Source organism: Cornus florida, unplaced genomic scaffold (assembly GCF_030987335.1).
Source record: "Cornus florida cultivar Cherokee Brave unplaced genomic scaffold, ASM3098733v1 CherokeeBrave_3.0.0_Hap2_Chr02, whole genome shotgun sequence".
Taxonomy (NCBI): domain Eukaryota; kingdom Viridiplantae; phylum Streptophyta; class Magnoliopsida; order Cornales; family Cornaceae; genus Cornus; species Cornus florida.
Genome location: NW_026775572.1, coordinates 6,827,325 through 6,841,380, shown reverse-complemented (window position 1 = coordinate 6,841,380; position 14,056 = coordinate 6,827,325). Strand labels below are relative to the sequence as shown.

Below are 14,056 nucleotides of genomic sequence, written 5' to 3'. Positions count from 1 at the left end.
ACATATCTTAGTGATAAAGGAATTATTCATCAAAATTCATGTGTTTATACTCCTCAACAAAATGGAGTTGCAGAACGTAAGAATCGACATCTCTTAGAAGTAACTCGTGCTCTTTTGTTTCATATGCGTATGCCTAAACGGTTTTGAGGTGATGCTGTTCTTACTGCCTGTCATCTTATTAACCGTATGCCGTCATTTGTATTAGATGGCAAATTTCCACATTCTATTTTATTTCCTGATTCTCCCTTGTTTTCTTTTCCTCCTAGGGTTTTTGGATGTGTATGTTATGTCCACAATCTTGGTCCTGGTTTTGACAAACTAGACCCACGTGCCATAAAGTGTGTATTTCTTGGCTACTCTCGTTCTCATAAAGGTTATCGCTGCTATAGTCCTGTTTCTCAACAGTAGCGCGGATGTCACATTTTGTGAATCCATCCCATATTTTTCAGATACTGATTCACTTCTTGATATCACTCTTGAGTCATCTCTTTCTGCAGTTCCTCTTCCCTCACTTTCCCTTCAACCTCGATCTCTGGTTCCTTCGCCTGCCCCGTTACAGGTGTACACTCGAAGACCAAAGCCATCTGCTGTCGTGCCTCCTCCATCGTCTTCAAAGTCTTTGGATCCTACAACTTCCACTGTGTCTGACTCCTTACCTATTGCACTTCGTAAAGCTCCTCTCTCGTGTGTTACTAAACATCCCATTGCTCAGTATGTCTCTTATAATTCCTTATCGCCATCTTTCTCATGTTTTTCCTCTAAGTTGTCTACTACATTTGTTCTTAAGACTGTGCAGGATGCTTTGTCTGATTCGGGCTGGAGGAAAGCAATGCAAGATGAAATGGATGCTTTGCATAAGAATGGCACGTAAAATCTTGTTCCATTACCTCCAGGTGCTAAACCTGTTGGTTGTCGCTGGGTATATACTGTGAAGTATCTTCCAGATGGGTCTATTGAGCGTCTAAAAGCACTTCTTGTTGCCAAAGGTTATACCCAGACTTATGGTATTGACTATGATGAGACATTTGCCCCCGTTGCTAAGATTTCTTCTATTCGTGTTTTGATTTCTCTTGCTGCTAATCGCCATTGGCCTCTGTTTCAGTTAGACGTTAAAAATGCTTTTTTGCATGGTGACTTAGCAGAAAAGGTTTATATGGAGCAACCACCTGGGTGTGTTGCTCAGGGGAGTATCTTCACACTGTTTGTCGCCTTAAAAAGGCCCTGTATGGATTGAAACAATCTCCACGGGCTTGGTTTGGGAAATTCTCTGAGGTGGCATTAAAATTTGGTCTTAACAGATGTCAGACCGACCATTCGGTGTTTTACCAGCGCACTAAAGCTGGCTTCATATTTCTTGTGGTGTATATAGATGATATTGTGATCACAGGTGATGATTCTGAAGGCATTGCTAAGTTGAAGTTGTTTCTGCAATATCGATTCCACACTAAAGACTTGGGTAAACTTAGGTATTTCTTGGGTATTGAAGTTGCTAGATCCAAGAAGGGTATAAGTTTATCTCAACGGAAATATGTGTTGAACTTATTAGAAAAAACAGGTATGTTGGGTTGATGCTCCTATGGATTCAAATACAAAACTTGTGTCTGATGAGGGTGATCTATTTAATGACCCGGGCAGATTTCGTCGCTTTGTTGGGAAATTAATTTATCTCACTATGACTCGACCTGACATTTCATATGCAGTTAGTGTTGTAAGTCAGTTCATGGGAGTCCCTAGAATGCCACATTGGATTGTTGTTCTTCGGATTATCCGATATCTCAAGCAAGCTCCAGGTTTAGGGTTACTATATAAATCAAATGGTCATCTCAGGGTGAAAGGTTTTACAAATGCTGACTGGGCTGGTTCTCCTTCAGATAGGAGATCTACTACAGGATACTGCACATTTGTAGGAGGAAATCTCGTTACATGGCGAAGTAAAAAGCAAACGGTGGTAGCTCGATCTAGTGCTGAAGCTGAGTATAGGGCAATGGCTCATACCACTAGTGAGTTGACATGGATATAACATTTTCTAAAAGAACTTGGGTTGACAGTTGAAGCTCCTACTCCATTGTTCTGTGATAATCAAGCAACAGTTCACATTGCATCAAATCCTGTGTTTCATAAGAGGACCAAACATATTAAAGTTGATTCTCACTTCATTCGAGAAAAACTATTAAGTGGGAGCATCTCTACTCCATTTGTGATTTCTGAAAATCAATTAGCTGATATGTTTACCAAAGCATTGGGTCATAACCGGTTAAGAACTATCTGTTCCAAGCTGGGATTATTTGATATATATTCTCCAGCTTGAGGGGGAGTGTTCGAATGTTATATATATATAAGTGTTGGGTCATTATGTAATTACAGAAAGTTGATAGGGCCCTTGTGTTATTAAGTAAGACTTGTAATCATTATATAAGCCTGCATAGGCTTATTAGGTCTGTTATGTTGAATATACAAGATACAATCTCTCTCTCTCTCATATGATTATGAACAGGAACTTATGTCTGTCTATGTTTACATGCATGGTTGTATATGCCTAGTAATTCTTCTTGGTTTTCCATCCAATTTTGTTTTCTTTTTGGTGTTCTTTTCCTAGTTAATTAAAGACGAACAGGTGAAGCTTCTTAAACCATGTATTGGCTCTATATATAATCTTTTGCTAGCCATCTCAATCAAACACTAAAAATGGCTGCTAGGGACACCCTTTTTCTTCTTCTTTCTGTCTGTCTACTGGTTTCTCTTTCCTTGGTTCATGCAGACTTTAATATTACTGCTGGAACTGATGATGGGTCTGAACAATGGGGATATGTTGAATTTCGACCTAGTATGTCTTAATCTTCTATTAGGTTCACAGACAATGTCCCATTTTTGTTGCTATGAAATGTGAAAACTATAGTTCTTTTAATAACTAGTCTATTTATTACTTTCTTGTGTTGTATTATAGAGGCACACATGTTTTGGTGGCTTTATAGAAGTCCTAATAGAGTTGAAGATCCATCTAACCCATAGCCAATACTTCTATGGCTCCAAGGAGGCCCAGTGAGTACTTATTCTAACACACGAAAAACATTGTAAACGCACAGTATATTACATAAATATAGATATATAATTCATCTCACTTTGAGTTCTGATTTGTGAATTTAGGGCGCCCCTGGAGTTGGAATCGGGAATTTCTTAGAAATAGGACCATTAGACGGGAATTTGAATCCCCGGAATTCAACTTGGCTCCTCAAAGCTGATCTTTTATTTGTGGTAAATTTCATGTGCTTTTGTAGTAAGAAGTTGTTTTGGTTGCTTTTAACACAAACTGAATCTTCAATTTTTCTTTCTTTTTATTCATGTAATTGTAGGATAGTCCTGTTGGAACCAGTTTTAGCTATGTGGAGGATGAGAATTTGGAAGTCATGACTGATGAAGAGGCTGCAGCTGATCTAACTACATTGTTGAAGGAAATTTTCAATGGAAATGAGAGCCTCCAAAAAAGTCCTCTCTTCATTTTTGGAGAATCATATGGAGGAAAATTTGTCGTTACTCTTGGGGTTTCGGCTCTTAAAGCAATTCAAGCAGAGGAACTAAAGCTTCAACTTGGAGGTAATAATTTTTTTTCCTACTATTTGGGTATCACTGAGACATCATTGGCTTGTAATTAAGATACTTTTCTTGCTTTTAAGAACAAAATTTTAACCTCCAAACGCAAATGGTTTTGTTTAAACCTAGGAGTTGCTTTGGGAAACAGTTGGATTTCTCCTGAAGATTTCGTGGTACGTTAGTGTCAAAAAAAATGTCTACTCAAATTTTGTTATTTCATAGTTGCACAAATTTTTGGTTCCATCTCATTTAGATTTATGAACTGAAATGCAGCTTTCATGGGGACCTCTTCTTAAGGCCGTGTCGCGGATTGACAACAATGGTTTGAATAAATCAAACAGGTTCGGCAAATGCTACTTTCTAAAACTAAGTATAAAGAAAGAGAATTCAAAAAATCTTTACACTATAGTTGGTAATTATGAATTAAAATTGAACAAAGAAATACAAAAGAGAGTGACAAGTCTGAGGGATCAGGACATTCAAACAGAAGGAATTGTATTAATCCTCAAATGCCCAGTAACATAAATGTCTACTAGTAGCTCTAGGCAGCAAAAAGAGAATTAACAATTTAGTTACTAGCAGCAACAATACTAAGCCTAGGATCGGAGGATGAGTTCATACATTGAACATGTTATAATCTTCACATGTTGTCAAGAAGAAAATATTGGATTTTATCAAATTTAACATTAAACTTTTGAAGAACAGCTTAGCCCAAGAGATTCAGCAGCAGCTTGCGGAAGGGAAGTATGGAGATGCTACAAACACATGGTTTGTTCTTGAGAATGTGATTTCGGACAGCAGTAACAATGTGGTGTCTCTCTCTCTCTCTTTTTATATATATATATATATATCAATGGCAGTCAGAATATTAGAACAGTTGAGTGGAGTACTTGCAATGTTGCAGAACTTCTATAACTTTATGTTGGATTCTGGAACTCCAATTATTAAATCAGAGAAACAGAAAGGACTAATGGCAGAAAGGTATTCAAAACATCTAAGCACCAAAATGTTTTCGTCATCCATTAATGGTGCATGGACTGGTAACTTTGCTAGCTTGATGAATGGACCTATTAAAGAGAAGCTAAAGATTATTCCCAGTTATGTAACGTAAGTACCTTCATACTTGATACAAAATAAAATAAATAGCATATTCATAGTCTCTATTGTTTTATTTATATATACATATGAAGAAACAAATTGACTAAGCATTGATAATTAACATTTTCCTTTAGAATGATGACTAAAATGGTTTACGATCATGTCTTTATATCACTGTTATGCAAATGGGGAGGACAGAATTACCTTGTTTTGATGGCCCTGATTGAAGATTTCATAAATCCAAGAATCACAGAGGTAACAATGACTTTGTAAATGTCTTACATAATTCTTACTTGCACACACTAGGCAAATAGTACTTGGTTATTTTCCTCTGATATGTTCCCACTGCAAGAATTTAACCTTCATATATAAATTTACATGTTGATGAGCTCTTAGCCCAAGGCATAAATGTAACCATATACAATGGACAGGTAATGTTGTTTCTCTCAATGGATATAGATGAACATGAAAGATAATAAATAAGGACACATCATGATCGATGAATCTAATTCTGGAATTAACTTTGAAATAAAAATTAAGGACAGAGTTGGCTGGTGCTGGATTATTTTAGTGTCCTTGAAATGTCTAAATGATGTTTGGTGTCCTCCTAAATCCAATAAAAATATGATCTGATGGTTGCTAATGGCAGCTTGATCTCATCTGTGCAACAAAAGGAGCAGAAGCATGGGTCAACAAACTCCAGTAATTTAATGCTTCTCTGATTTATATTCTACAATGAAGTTCAGTTGAATGAAATTAAAGTTAAATCGATTAAATTTTCAGGTGGGATGGTTTGAAAAATTATTTGAGCTCAGACCGAACTCCTTTGTACTGTGGAGGAGATGAAACAATTACAAAAGGGTTTGTGAGTTCACACAAAAACCTGTTCTTCTATTGGATTCTTGGTGCTGGCCACTTTGTAAGTAATCCTGCATCATTGTTGTCATTTATCATCGTCACTTCTCATTGTTAGTATTTTGTTATCATCAAAGACGCTAAACAACATCGATTATATAATAAATTTGTACAAAATTTTAGGTGCATTAGGAATTTAGGATTCCAAAACTCATATATAAAAACCAGTACACAAAGCTCCAAAACATTTGCTGGCGGTGTAAACAAATATTGGTTGGTCTTAAAAAACTTGAGTTCCATTTGGTACCATATAAGCTGAAATTGAATACATTGCCATAGCATAAGAGGATTTTTTTATTATTATTATTATTATATATATTTTTTAACCCTTTCTTCCAATAGTAAAAGATTTCTACACAAAAAGAATAGGAGTTCATACTCTCTGTTGGTGTCAACTCTTAACACTTATTCTTCAACATCCTTTTTTCTATTTTTTTTATTTATCTATAAATATGGATATGCATCACACTAGTGCAAAATCAAGTGATGACTTGAGATATGATTCAACTATAGCAGTAACAGAAGTCTTGTTATGACCTAAAAATTCAGAGAAAGAGGGAGGGAGTGAGAAAGAAGGATGAACAACTAGCTAATGTAATGGAAGCCCTTAAAATAATAAAGCATGCCAACACCAAAATCATGAAAAAGAGGCACTAAAACCAAATTTAACACACTACATTTCCAAAATGATATTCTGCATAAATGTGAACGAGGAGGCTTAATAAAATTCATATTTTATGACCTGCAGGTTCCCGTAGAACAGCCTTGTGTTTCTCTGCAGATGGCCGGAAGCATTACTCGATCACCAAATTCTTCACCATAAATTATGAAGACAAAGAAGCACTGCAAGGGACCACAAAGAGACGGTGATGAAGTTTTTTTAAGTAATAATACAATGTAATGAAAAATCTCTCTAATTTGTACAAGACAAAATGAGAAATTCCCAAAATTTAGAATTTATATATTTATTGCAGATTACTTTATTCAGATCAGATATGGACGTGTCACTTTGTCCTGAGACTGAAAACTAGTGAAGGAGGGGAAAAGAAAGGAATGTGTTATGTTAAAATTCTTTAGATTGAATGCTTACATGATAACAAATTCACCAACCTGGTTTTGAAGTTCAATCCCAAACTCTAGTTATACAAGTTTCAAATCCTCATCATGAGATCAGGTCAGAGTAGGCTAAATGAGTGATTGCCACAGTAAGTGTGTTTGAATAGGGTAAATTTGGAGCGATACGGAGATAAATGAAAAGAAAGGATGGGGGAAAACTTATCCCTCCTTATCCCTCATTTTCTCTCTCTTATTAAAGAGAGGATAGGGAGAGAAATTATATTATTTAAGTAATATATTTATAATTTTAAAATTATTCATAACAATTAAAAAGAAGAATATCTCATCTATTTAAAAGAATATAATAATAATTTAATTGTTATATTTTTTTCTTTTTTTCTCCCTCACCATCCAATCTATGCTTATCTAAATAAGAATATTATCATTTTTTTTTTCTTTCCTATCCATCTAAATATAAATAAAAATTATTATTATCCTTTTTTCTCTCGTAATTAATACTATCTTTTCTTTTTTTCCTATGCATCCAAACAAAGCTTAAATAAAGGATAATATTTAGACCCTCACTAATGAGAATCTATAATATATTCACCATTGATGTGGATCAATAATAAATTGATATGTGATCTTTAATTAACAAATCAAAGATAATAGGTAAATATTTAGCTATTAAATTGATTATCATTTATAAATTGGTAATTAAAATAGGACTTATCCATTTATTATTGGCCTATATCACTAGTATGTTATAAATCCTCCCTAACGAGGACCTATTGTCCCTAAATAGATCTGACTTTCTTGGTCTGACGGGCATGCCCCAATTAACCGTTAGCTTCTCAACGGTACAATAACGGCAGGGGGTTTGCTAAATAAACGGAATAATTTAAGGTCTAAAATGTAATTAAATATAATTTAGAGCGTTATTTGCGGTAAAGGAGGGGGTTTGTTGCAATTAATCCTATATGATACACACACGTAACGTAACTATGAATATGTTGTTCATACGCGCTTATTACAACATTGAGAAAAACACACCTGTATAATTTTTTTTTCGAAATTTCACACATCTTTATAATTACAACGCGAACAAAATCTGAGAAAGGGAGCTCTGATCATCTCGCCTTGTGTGTCTCTGTTTCCTTTCGGCGATTCGCATTAGTTTCGATTCAGATATATATTTCGATTAATCGGACGACCAACGATCTCTTCAAGTCATGTTCAAATCGTTCTGGTAATTTTTTTATAAATAATTAATTTTTCAGTTATAATTTAGGGTTTGCGTTAGTCAAATCGTTGTATCAGTTATCTATTATGAAATTCTACTTAGGGCTATTTGCATATCGTATTTGTAAATGGCGGCTCTTTAGTTAATTGTTTAGGTTATATGGTTGCCTGTTTTGTTATAAATTTATATTGATAATTTTTTCAGATAGAAATTTGAATTGCTGCTGTGTTATTGGACAATTTCGTTGATTTTATTCCCATTTTTAGTATATTACGGTTCTATAGTTTTTATTTATCAAACCGAATGTTTGTGCTTTAGCTTCTGATGCATATTATATAACCCTGGAATCAAGCATAGTGTTCAATGCCCTGGAAGTAAATTGTGCATGTGCATGTGCATCTGCTAGTTCATCTATGTTTGATTGGGCAAAAAAATGAACTATTCTAGAGCATTAAATATTATTTTTGCTGCTGTGAGTCTATGACCCCAATTGAGTTTTAACTGCACTGTAATAGATGAATGGCAGATTGCTCAGCACTTGTATAGACGTTAGTGTTATGAATTCTGTATTACTATTTAAATTCTACAGTCCATTCGTATCGATAAACACTATCTAAACCTTGGGTTGCTTACAGGGGTTCACAAGAGCAACAAGCTCAGCCACCTCCTCAGGAGATTTCTACAGGCTCATGGTATCCTCCATCTGTTGTCAATTCACCAAGTTCTTCCCGCCCCTCAACACCTGGTAGCAACTCTTCTAGCAACTTTGGTCCACAAAGGCCAACAGATCAGCCTTCAACTCCATCTCATGTTTCGCCTGCGGAAGCTGCAGGCATCATTGCTCTATTAAAAGACAAGAAGTAAGTTTCCTGGTATTTAATGTCTTTTGTTGTTATCTCAGCATGAAGTAAGTTTCCTACTTACTTCTTGTTGCTTTGCTTATTGAAATTGGATTATCACCATAAGGCTCTGGATGACATTATTCATTTTCTTTTCCCAATTTACCTATTGTTTCACTTTTTTTCCACTTTAAGAAGTTGTGAACTTTGTATAATTTGCCATTATCTATCATCAGATCACTTGATGTCAACTAGATCTATATGATTATATCCATTTTTTGTCTAGGAAAGTAGCTGTATTTTTGTAAGACTAGTGGATCTTTGATTTAATTTTTTTCTTCATTTGGCTATGTAATGTGGTTGTGAATACTATTTCAAATTCTGACATTGTTATGGAAGTTAAACTCAGAAACCCTTCAAAATTTATGCATCGGGCATTGCTACATATCTGCTTCATAGCAAGCGTTTTTTATGTGTGTATATTGATTTTGTGCATCTGTGGTAAGATTTTGATGATCATATTAAATATACTTATCATATGATAAGTTAGAGAACATGTACCTGTTTGGCATTGATGCATTATAAAAAAAATAATGCCTTTATAACAAGTTCCATTATGGAATATTATCTTACTCATCCGTTTGCTCTTTGAGGGTGAACCCTTGTATAGATGTTGAAACGTGTGAAAAAAATCTGGTATTGAAAAAGATTTCGACATACCAGTGAGTGATTGACTGGAAGTGATGCCATTGAGGAAAAAGATGGTCATCTACTGTTATTTTCCAAAGAGAGAATATGCTTAGCATTTCAGTTGCAAGTGAAAAAGGGCGATTCAAAGACACTTTAACATGTATATTGAATGATGGAAATATAGATGGTCAACATTAGTTGTCAGTTATTTTATATGCGGTCACTAGGCCAGTGGCGATGTTTTTTTTTTTTTTTTTTTTTTCTTTCCCTTTTTGATGTGGGAGTTTTGGAATCATTGAAATTAGAATTCTGGACATCAAATTTCGAAAGCTAAATTCTTAGACTTATTTTTTTCTATTTCTATAGTGTGTGATAATTTTTTTGCTTTGTTGTCAATTCATTTAGTGTTGATGAGTTACGAAAGCTTCTATCTGACAAGGATGCGTACCAGAAATTCTTACTTTCACTTGATCAGGTGAAAATACAAAACAATGTGAGTGGCAGTGTTTCCTTTTTATGCTTTCACCCAGTTTTGTACTTGTTGCAATTGTTCATTGTTTGCTTTAATGTACTGTATATTATAAGCCATTTTAGACGGCTCATTATAACTAGAACTAGATAGTCTGGCCCTATGAAGAAATGTGAGAAAGATATATACTCTCTCTCCCTCTCTCTCTCCCTCTCTCTCTCTCTCTCTCTCTCTCCTCAATGCCAACATGGCTTAATCGAGTCTTGGTTATATAGATTGTGGACACTCATGTGCTGGGATTATGTAGGTAATAGTGCTTTGAGACATGTTGGTCTAGAAGTAAATGGTAGGAATTGTAGGAGACTCTAAATAGCAAGTACATAATGTAAAAAATTTATGTGCAGTTGTTCGTGAGAGGTGGTGAAAGGTTCTGTTGGAGATAGAACTAGGATTGAAGAGTTGTAGACAAAGTTGGTGAGATTTTAAAAAGTCACTAGTCTGTGTTGGTGTCCATTTATGTGGAGTGTCGGGAGGGCAAATTGATCACTAGTCCATCTAAAAGGTCACTTACTGTAAGTTACTCCAAATGATCATCTGTTTGCTCCTGTGACTTACATGAGGTGGTGCCTCATAGAATACTGCTAATTGTGGATGTGCGGGTTCTACATGTAATATACTCATTTTATTTTAGCCATTTTTCCTAGTTGACTTCCCCTCCTCCTCCTTTCGCAGTTGTTTCTAATCATTTTTCTTATTCTTTGTTTGATTACATTAGGTAAGAGATGAACTTCGAAAGGAAACTCTGCAGCTTGCCAGTGAGTTCATATCTAATTTGTTTCTTATATGTAATTGTCTTTTTTATCTTGACACATGCACGCAGAGACATACATTATCACGTCTCACAGGCAATTGAACCATATATAGAATAAGGTTATAAATAATTGCTTTCTGCAGGAGGAAACTTGGAGAAAGAACCCCGCATACTGGAGCTGAGAAATCAGGTAAGATTTTTAATCCTTTTTTTTTTGTACCCTGAATATTTGTAAGCTGTCTTTCATGTCCTCTACCTGAAACCCTTCCACGAAACTGCATTGTAAAATGTTCTCTCTTTGCTCCCCCGTTTTTTTTTTTGTTTGTTTGTTTGTTTGAATGGTAACAGTGCAGAATCATCCGGACAACTGAATTGGCTGCTGCTCAAGAGAAGTTGCATGATCTAGAGAAGCAAAAGCAAGAGACTTTGAAGTTCTACTCCCCAGTATCCTTCCTCCACAGGCTTGAAGGTAATAAATAATGGCAACAACAATTACTGCTTCTACTACTATTGTTGTTTTTGTTGTCGTCCTCGCTATTATTATTAAGGCAGATTTACCTGACATCCAACACAGTTAGTCCTAATTACAGGAAACTTGGCTCTTTTTACCTCTTTTTTTTCTCTTTCTTCTTTTATTTTTTTATTTTTTTGAAATTTTTGCATGTTGTCGGCTCAATCCTTTTGGTCAACTCCGGGACAGATCTAATGTATAGTCAGTTCCGATTTTTATTTTTAGTATTATATAATAGTAATTTTTTCTTTGTTGACGTCGTCTCCCCCCCCCCCCCCCCCCCCCCTCAAAAAAAAAAAAAAAAAATCCCACTTTTGCCCCCTCACAATTTTCTGGATCCGTCCCTGGGTGAACTGATTGATGAACAGACTGGAACCTTATACGCCAAACCGATTTGGGTATAATGTTTCAAACAAATGGCTACCTGTAATTAGTCCTAAGCACCACCGCCATTACTGTTACGATTTTCCACACCGTCTTTGATTGCTCATGATTGAGTTTGAGAGGACATGTAGAGCTTTCTGTTGCATCATTGATGTAAAGATGTTTGTTGTTTGCAGAGGCCATGAGCAAGACAGAAGAGGAATCTGAAGCCCTGCACCAGCAGCTTCTTGATAGAGAGATTGATCTTGGGGTTTTTGTGCAGAAGTACAAGAAGCTTCGCAACACTTACCACAGACGTGCAAGTATCCATCTTGCTGCCAAGACATCCTTAACAGTGTAAGTAGAACTTTGTTTGTACATGTGTATGCTGAGAAAGGAGACATAATCGCAGTTAGAACTGTGAAATTTATTGTTTGGCACTTGTTGCCCTCTTCCTATTTCGGTGAGAGCTTTTTAGTTGAAGATATTTTTAGCAGATGAGAGTGCCACTGTTATGGCAATAAAAAAACGTATTCATTTTGACGATAGTCTTGTATTTTCCAAATTTGGTGCAAAAACCAAAGCCCAAATTTTCTTCCCTGGTTCTCTTGAATCCCTCCTCCCTCTGCAGATTTCATGATCAATTGGCTTTGATCTCTGATTGTTCGGGTTAAAATATATGTGCAATACTGTGGGAGGAACAATGTTGATTTTTACCAAATTGAACACCCTTGTAGATGCATGTATGTAGGTGGGGGAGACAGAAAAAGAGTGAATTTTTGGCGTCTAATTTGTGAGTGTTATATATGTGTATATATATGCGTTGCCGATTTTCCAAAGCTGTGAACTTTTTTTGGATTGCGAAATTGAAATTATGACACTTTTTTATGCCCAGAATTTTTCTAAGAATTCTGTACAAGTTAACACTTCTGCTTATGGATCGGAACAATTCATACCAAAGAAATGCATTTTCATATGGAGGAAGAAAATCAAAGGCTTAAATAAATTAACTCAATTAGAAACGAACAAGAACAAAACAATGAAGAAAAAATAAAATGATAAAACTTTAGTAGGTGTTTCCTTTGCCATGAGATTCGCTCACATCAGGTTCATCACACATCGGGGTTGTGTAGTAGAATGGACCGAGCACATGTTTGATGATGTCTCTGTACACCAAGGTAGGTCTGCTGAGTTTCACTCCTGACCGTCCACCGGCAAAGTTGGTGGGAAGGTTGCATACAGGGTCCGGTGATGACACCAGCCTAACGGAGCATTTTTTGGCATTCAATTCCTTGCCATTGATGAATTTGTTAATGGTCATCTCAAAATCGCCGCCTTCATCAGTTTGATCACTTCCATAGTACACAACTCTGCTCCTATCATCCATGCATGTTATTGATACCTTGCACCCTGCATGACACCAGCTACATTATTTGATTTGTCCCACTAGACGATACCAATTTTCTAAATAAATTAATTCATCCCTAGCAAATGAAAAGTTGTGTGTGTGTGTGTATCGTGTGTTTGTTTTTTTTTTTTTTTTTTTGGCCATCTTAGTGGATAAATATGATAAAGTATGATCATATTCTACAAAAGAAGATAAATATGTAATTTCATAATCGGACTAATTCGGCTCTTTTATATGAGTAGAGAGGAGTAGAGAGGATGATGTCATGACGATCTTATAATAATGGCAATTCCTATTTACATATATGTCAGTCCGATGCGTCTTAACTTTCGAACAATGTATCACGACTCTTCTACAAATTGTTCACAGGGACAAAAATACCTTTGATAGGCTTAGCACCATGGAGCCATTCATTCCAGCCCTGGGTGCAGTCTTGACACAGCACTTTCCCGCCCACGTGTATGACTTTAGTTTCCTCCTTCCAAGCTTCTGCAACATTGATGGAACCCATCAAAAGTGAAGTTGCAATTATCATCAATACCGCTGCACCCATCTCTCTTAACTTCTTCTTCTCTCTCTCTCTCTCTCTCTCTCTCAACAAAATTTAGGGAAAATGAATACACAAATCCACACATAAATATTCATAAACACCGCATAGTCTAGGACCAAGGTGGAAGGGCACTACTTGTGACGTGCAAACCACTTGGCATATCTTTTTAATATACTCCAATTAAATATTCCACGTTCCTAGTAGGCCAATTGGCACTCATTCCATGAATTAAAAATCTTGTTTCATGACATCTTGGCCTATCTTTAAGAATGGGAAAGTCCCTCAACTATGAACAGTGTAAACTTATTCTAAAATCATACCTTATGAATTTAAATTTGAAATTTAATTATATTGTCACCGTTGAAGTAGGTAAAAATAACTAAGCACGGGACTTCCATCACTACAAATTCTCAAAGAACGTACACATTTGTTTCTCAAAAAAAAAAAATACACAGTTAATGCGTTATGATTAAGTACACTTATATCCCCTAAAGTTGACCCTAATTACAAAAACA

General features: G+C 35.7%; 2 protein-coding genes and 1 pseudogene across 2 annotated transcripts; 2 read left to right on the top strand and 1 right to left on the bottom strand.

Moving 5' to 3' along the window:
- Positions 1-1,595: 1,595 nt before the first annotated feature.
- On the top strand, positions 1,596-6,584 carry LOC132295606 (serine carboxypeptidase-like 51; annotated as a pseudogene).
- A 1,087-nt stretch (positions 6,585-7,671) lies between these two features.
- LOC132293357 (vacuolar protein-sorting-associated protein 37 homolog 1-like) lies at positions 7,672-12,181 on the top strand. The gene is made up of 7 exons (XM_059790804.1): positions 7,672-7,906; positions 8,536-8,760; positions 9,835-9,922; positions 10,674-10,713; positions 10,853-10,899; positions 11,058-11,178; positions 11,781-12,181. The coding sequence occupies exons 1-7, from the start codon at positions 7,890-7,892 to the stop codon at positions 11,942-11,944; spliced, it is 702 nt and encodes a 233-aa protein (XP_059646787.1). The 5' UTR covers positions 7,672-7,889; the 3' UTR covers positions 11,945-12,181.
- A 357-nt stretch (positions 12,182-12,538) lies between these two features.
- Positions 12,539-13,571, bottom strand: LOC132293358 (pistil-specific extensin-like protein). Its single transcript, XM_059790805.1, has 2 exons — positions 13,373-13,571; positions 12,539-12,993 (listed from the first exon to the last, which is right to left on the bottom strand). The coding sequence occupies exons 1-2, from the start codon at positions 13,542-13,544 to the stop codon at positions 12,650-12,652; spliced, it is 516 nt and encodes a 171-aa protein (XP_059646788.1). The 5' UTR covers positions 13,545-13,571; the 3' UTR covers positions 12,539-12,649.
- Between the last annotated feature and the right edge of the window lie 485 nt (positions 13,572-14,056).

Excerpts from the sequence above, each read along its gene's own strand:
- LOC132293357 (XM_059790804.1), top strand. Across the intron at positions 10,714-10,852 it reads GGAAACTCTGCAGCTTGCCA|GAGGAAACTTGGAGAAAGAA; the intron begins GTGAGTTCATAT and ends TGCTTTCTGCAG. Across the intron at positions 10,900-11,057 it reads TACTGGAGCTGAGAAATCAG|TGCAGAATCATCCGGACAAC; the intron begins GTAAGATTTTTA and ends GAATGGTAACAG.
- LOC132293358 (XM_059790805.1), bottom strand. The coding sequence starts at position 13,544 with ATGGGTGCAGCGGTATTGATGATAATTGCAACTTCACTTTTGATGGGT. Across the intron at positions 12,994-13,372 it reads TGGTGCTAAGCCTATCAAAG|GGTGCAAGGTATCAATAACA; the intron begins GTATTTTTGTCC and ends GGTGTCATGCAG.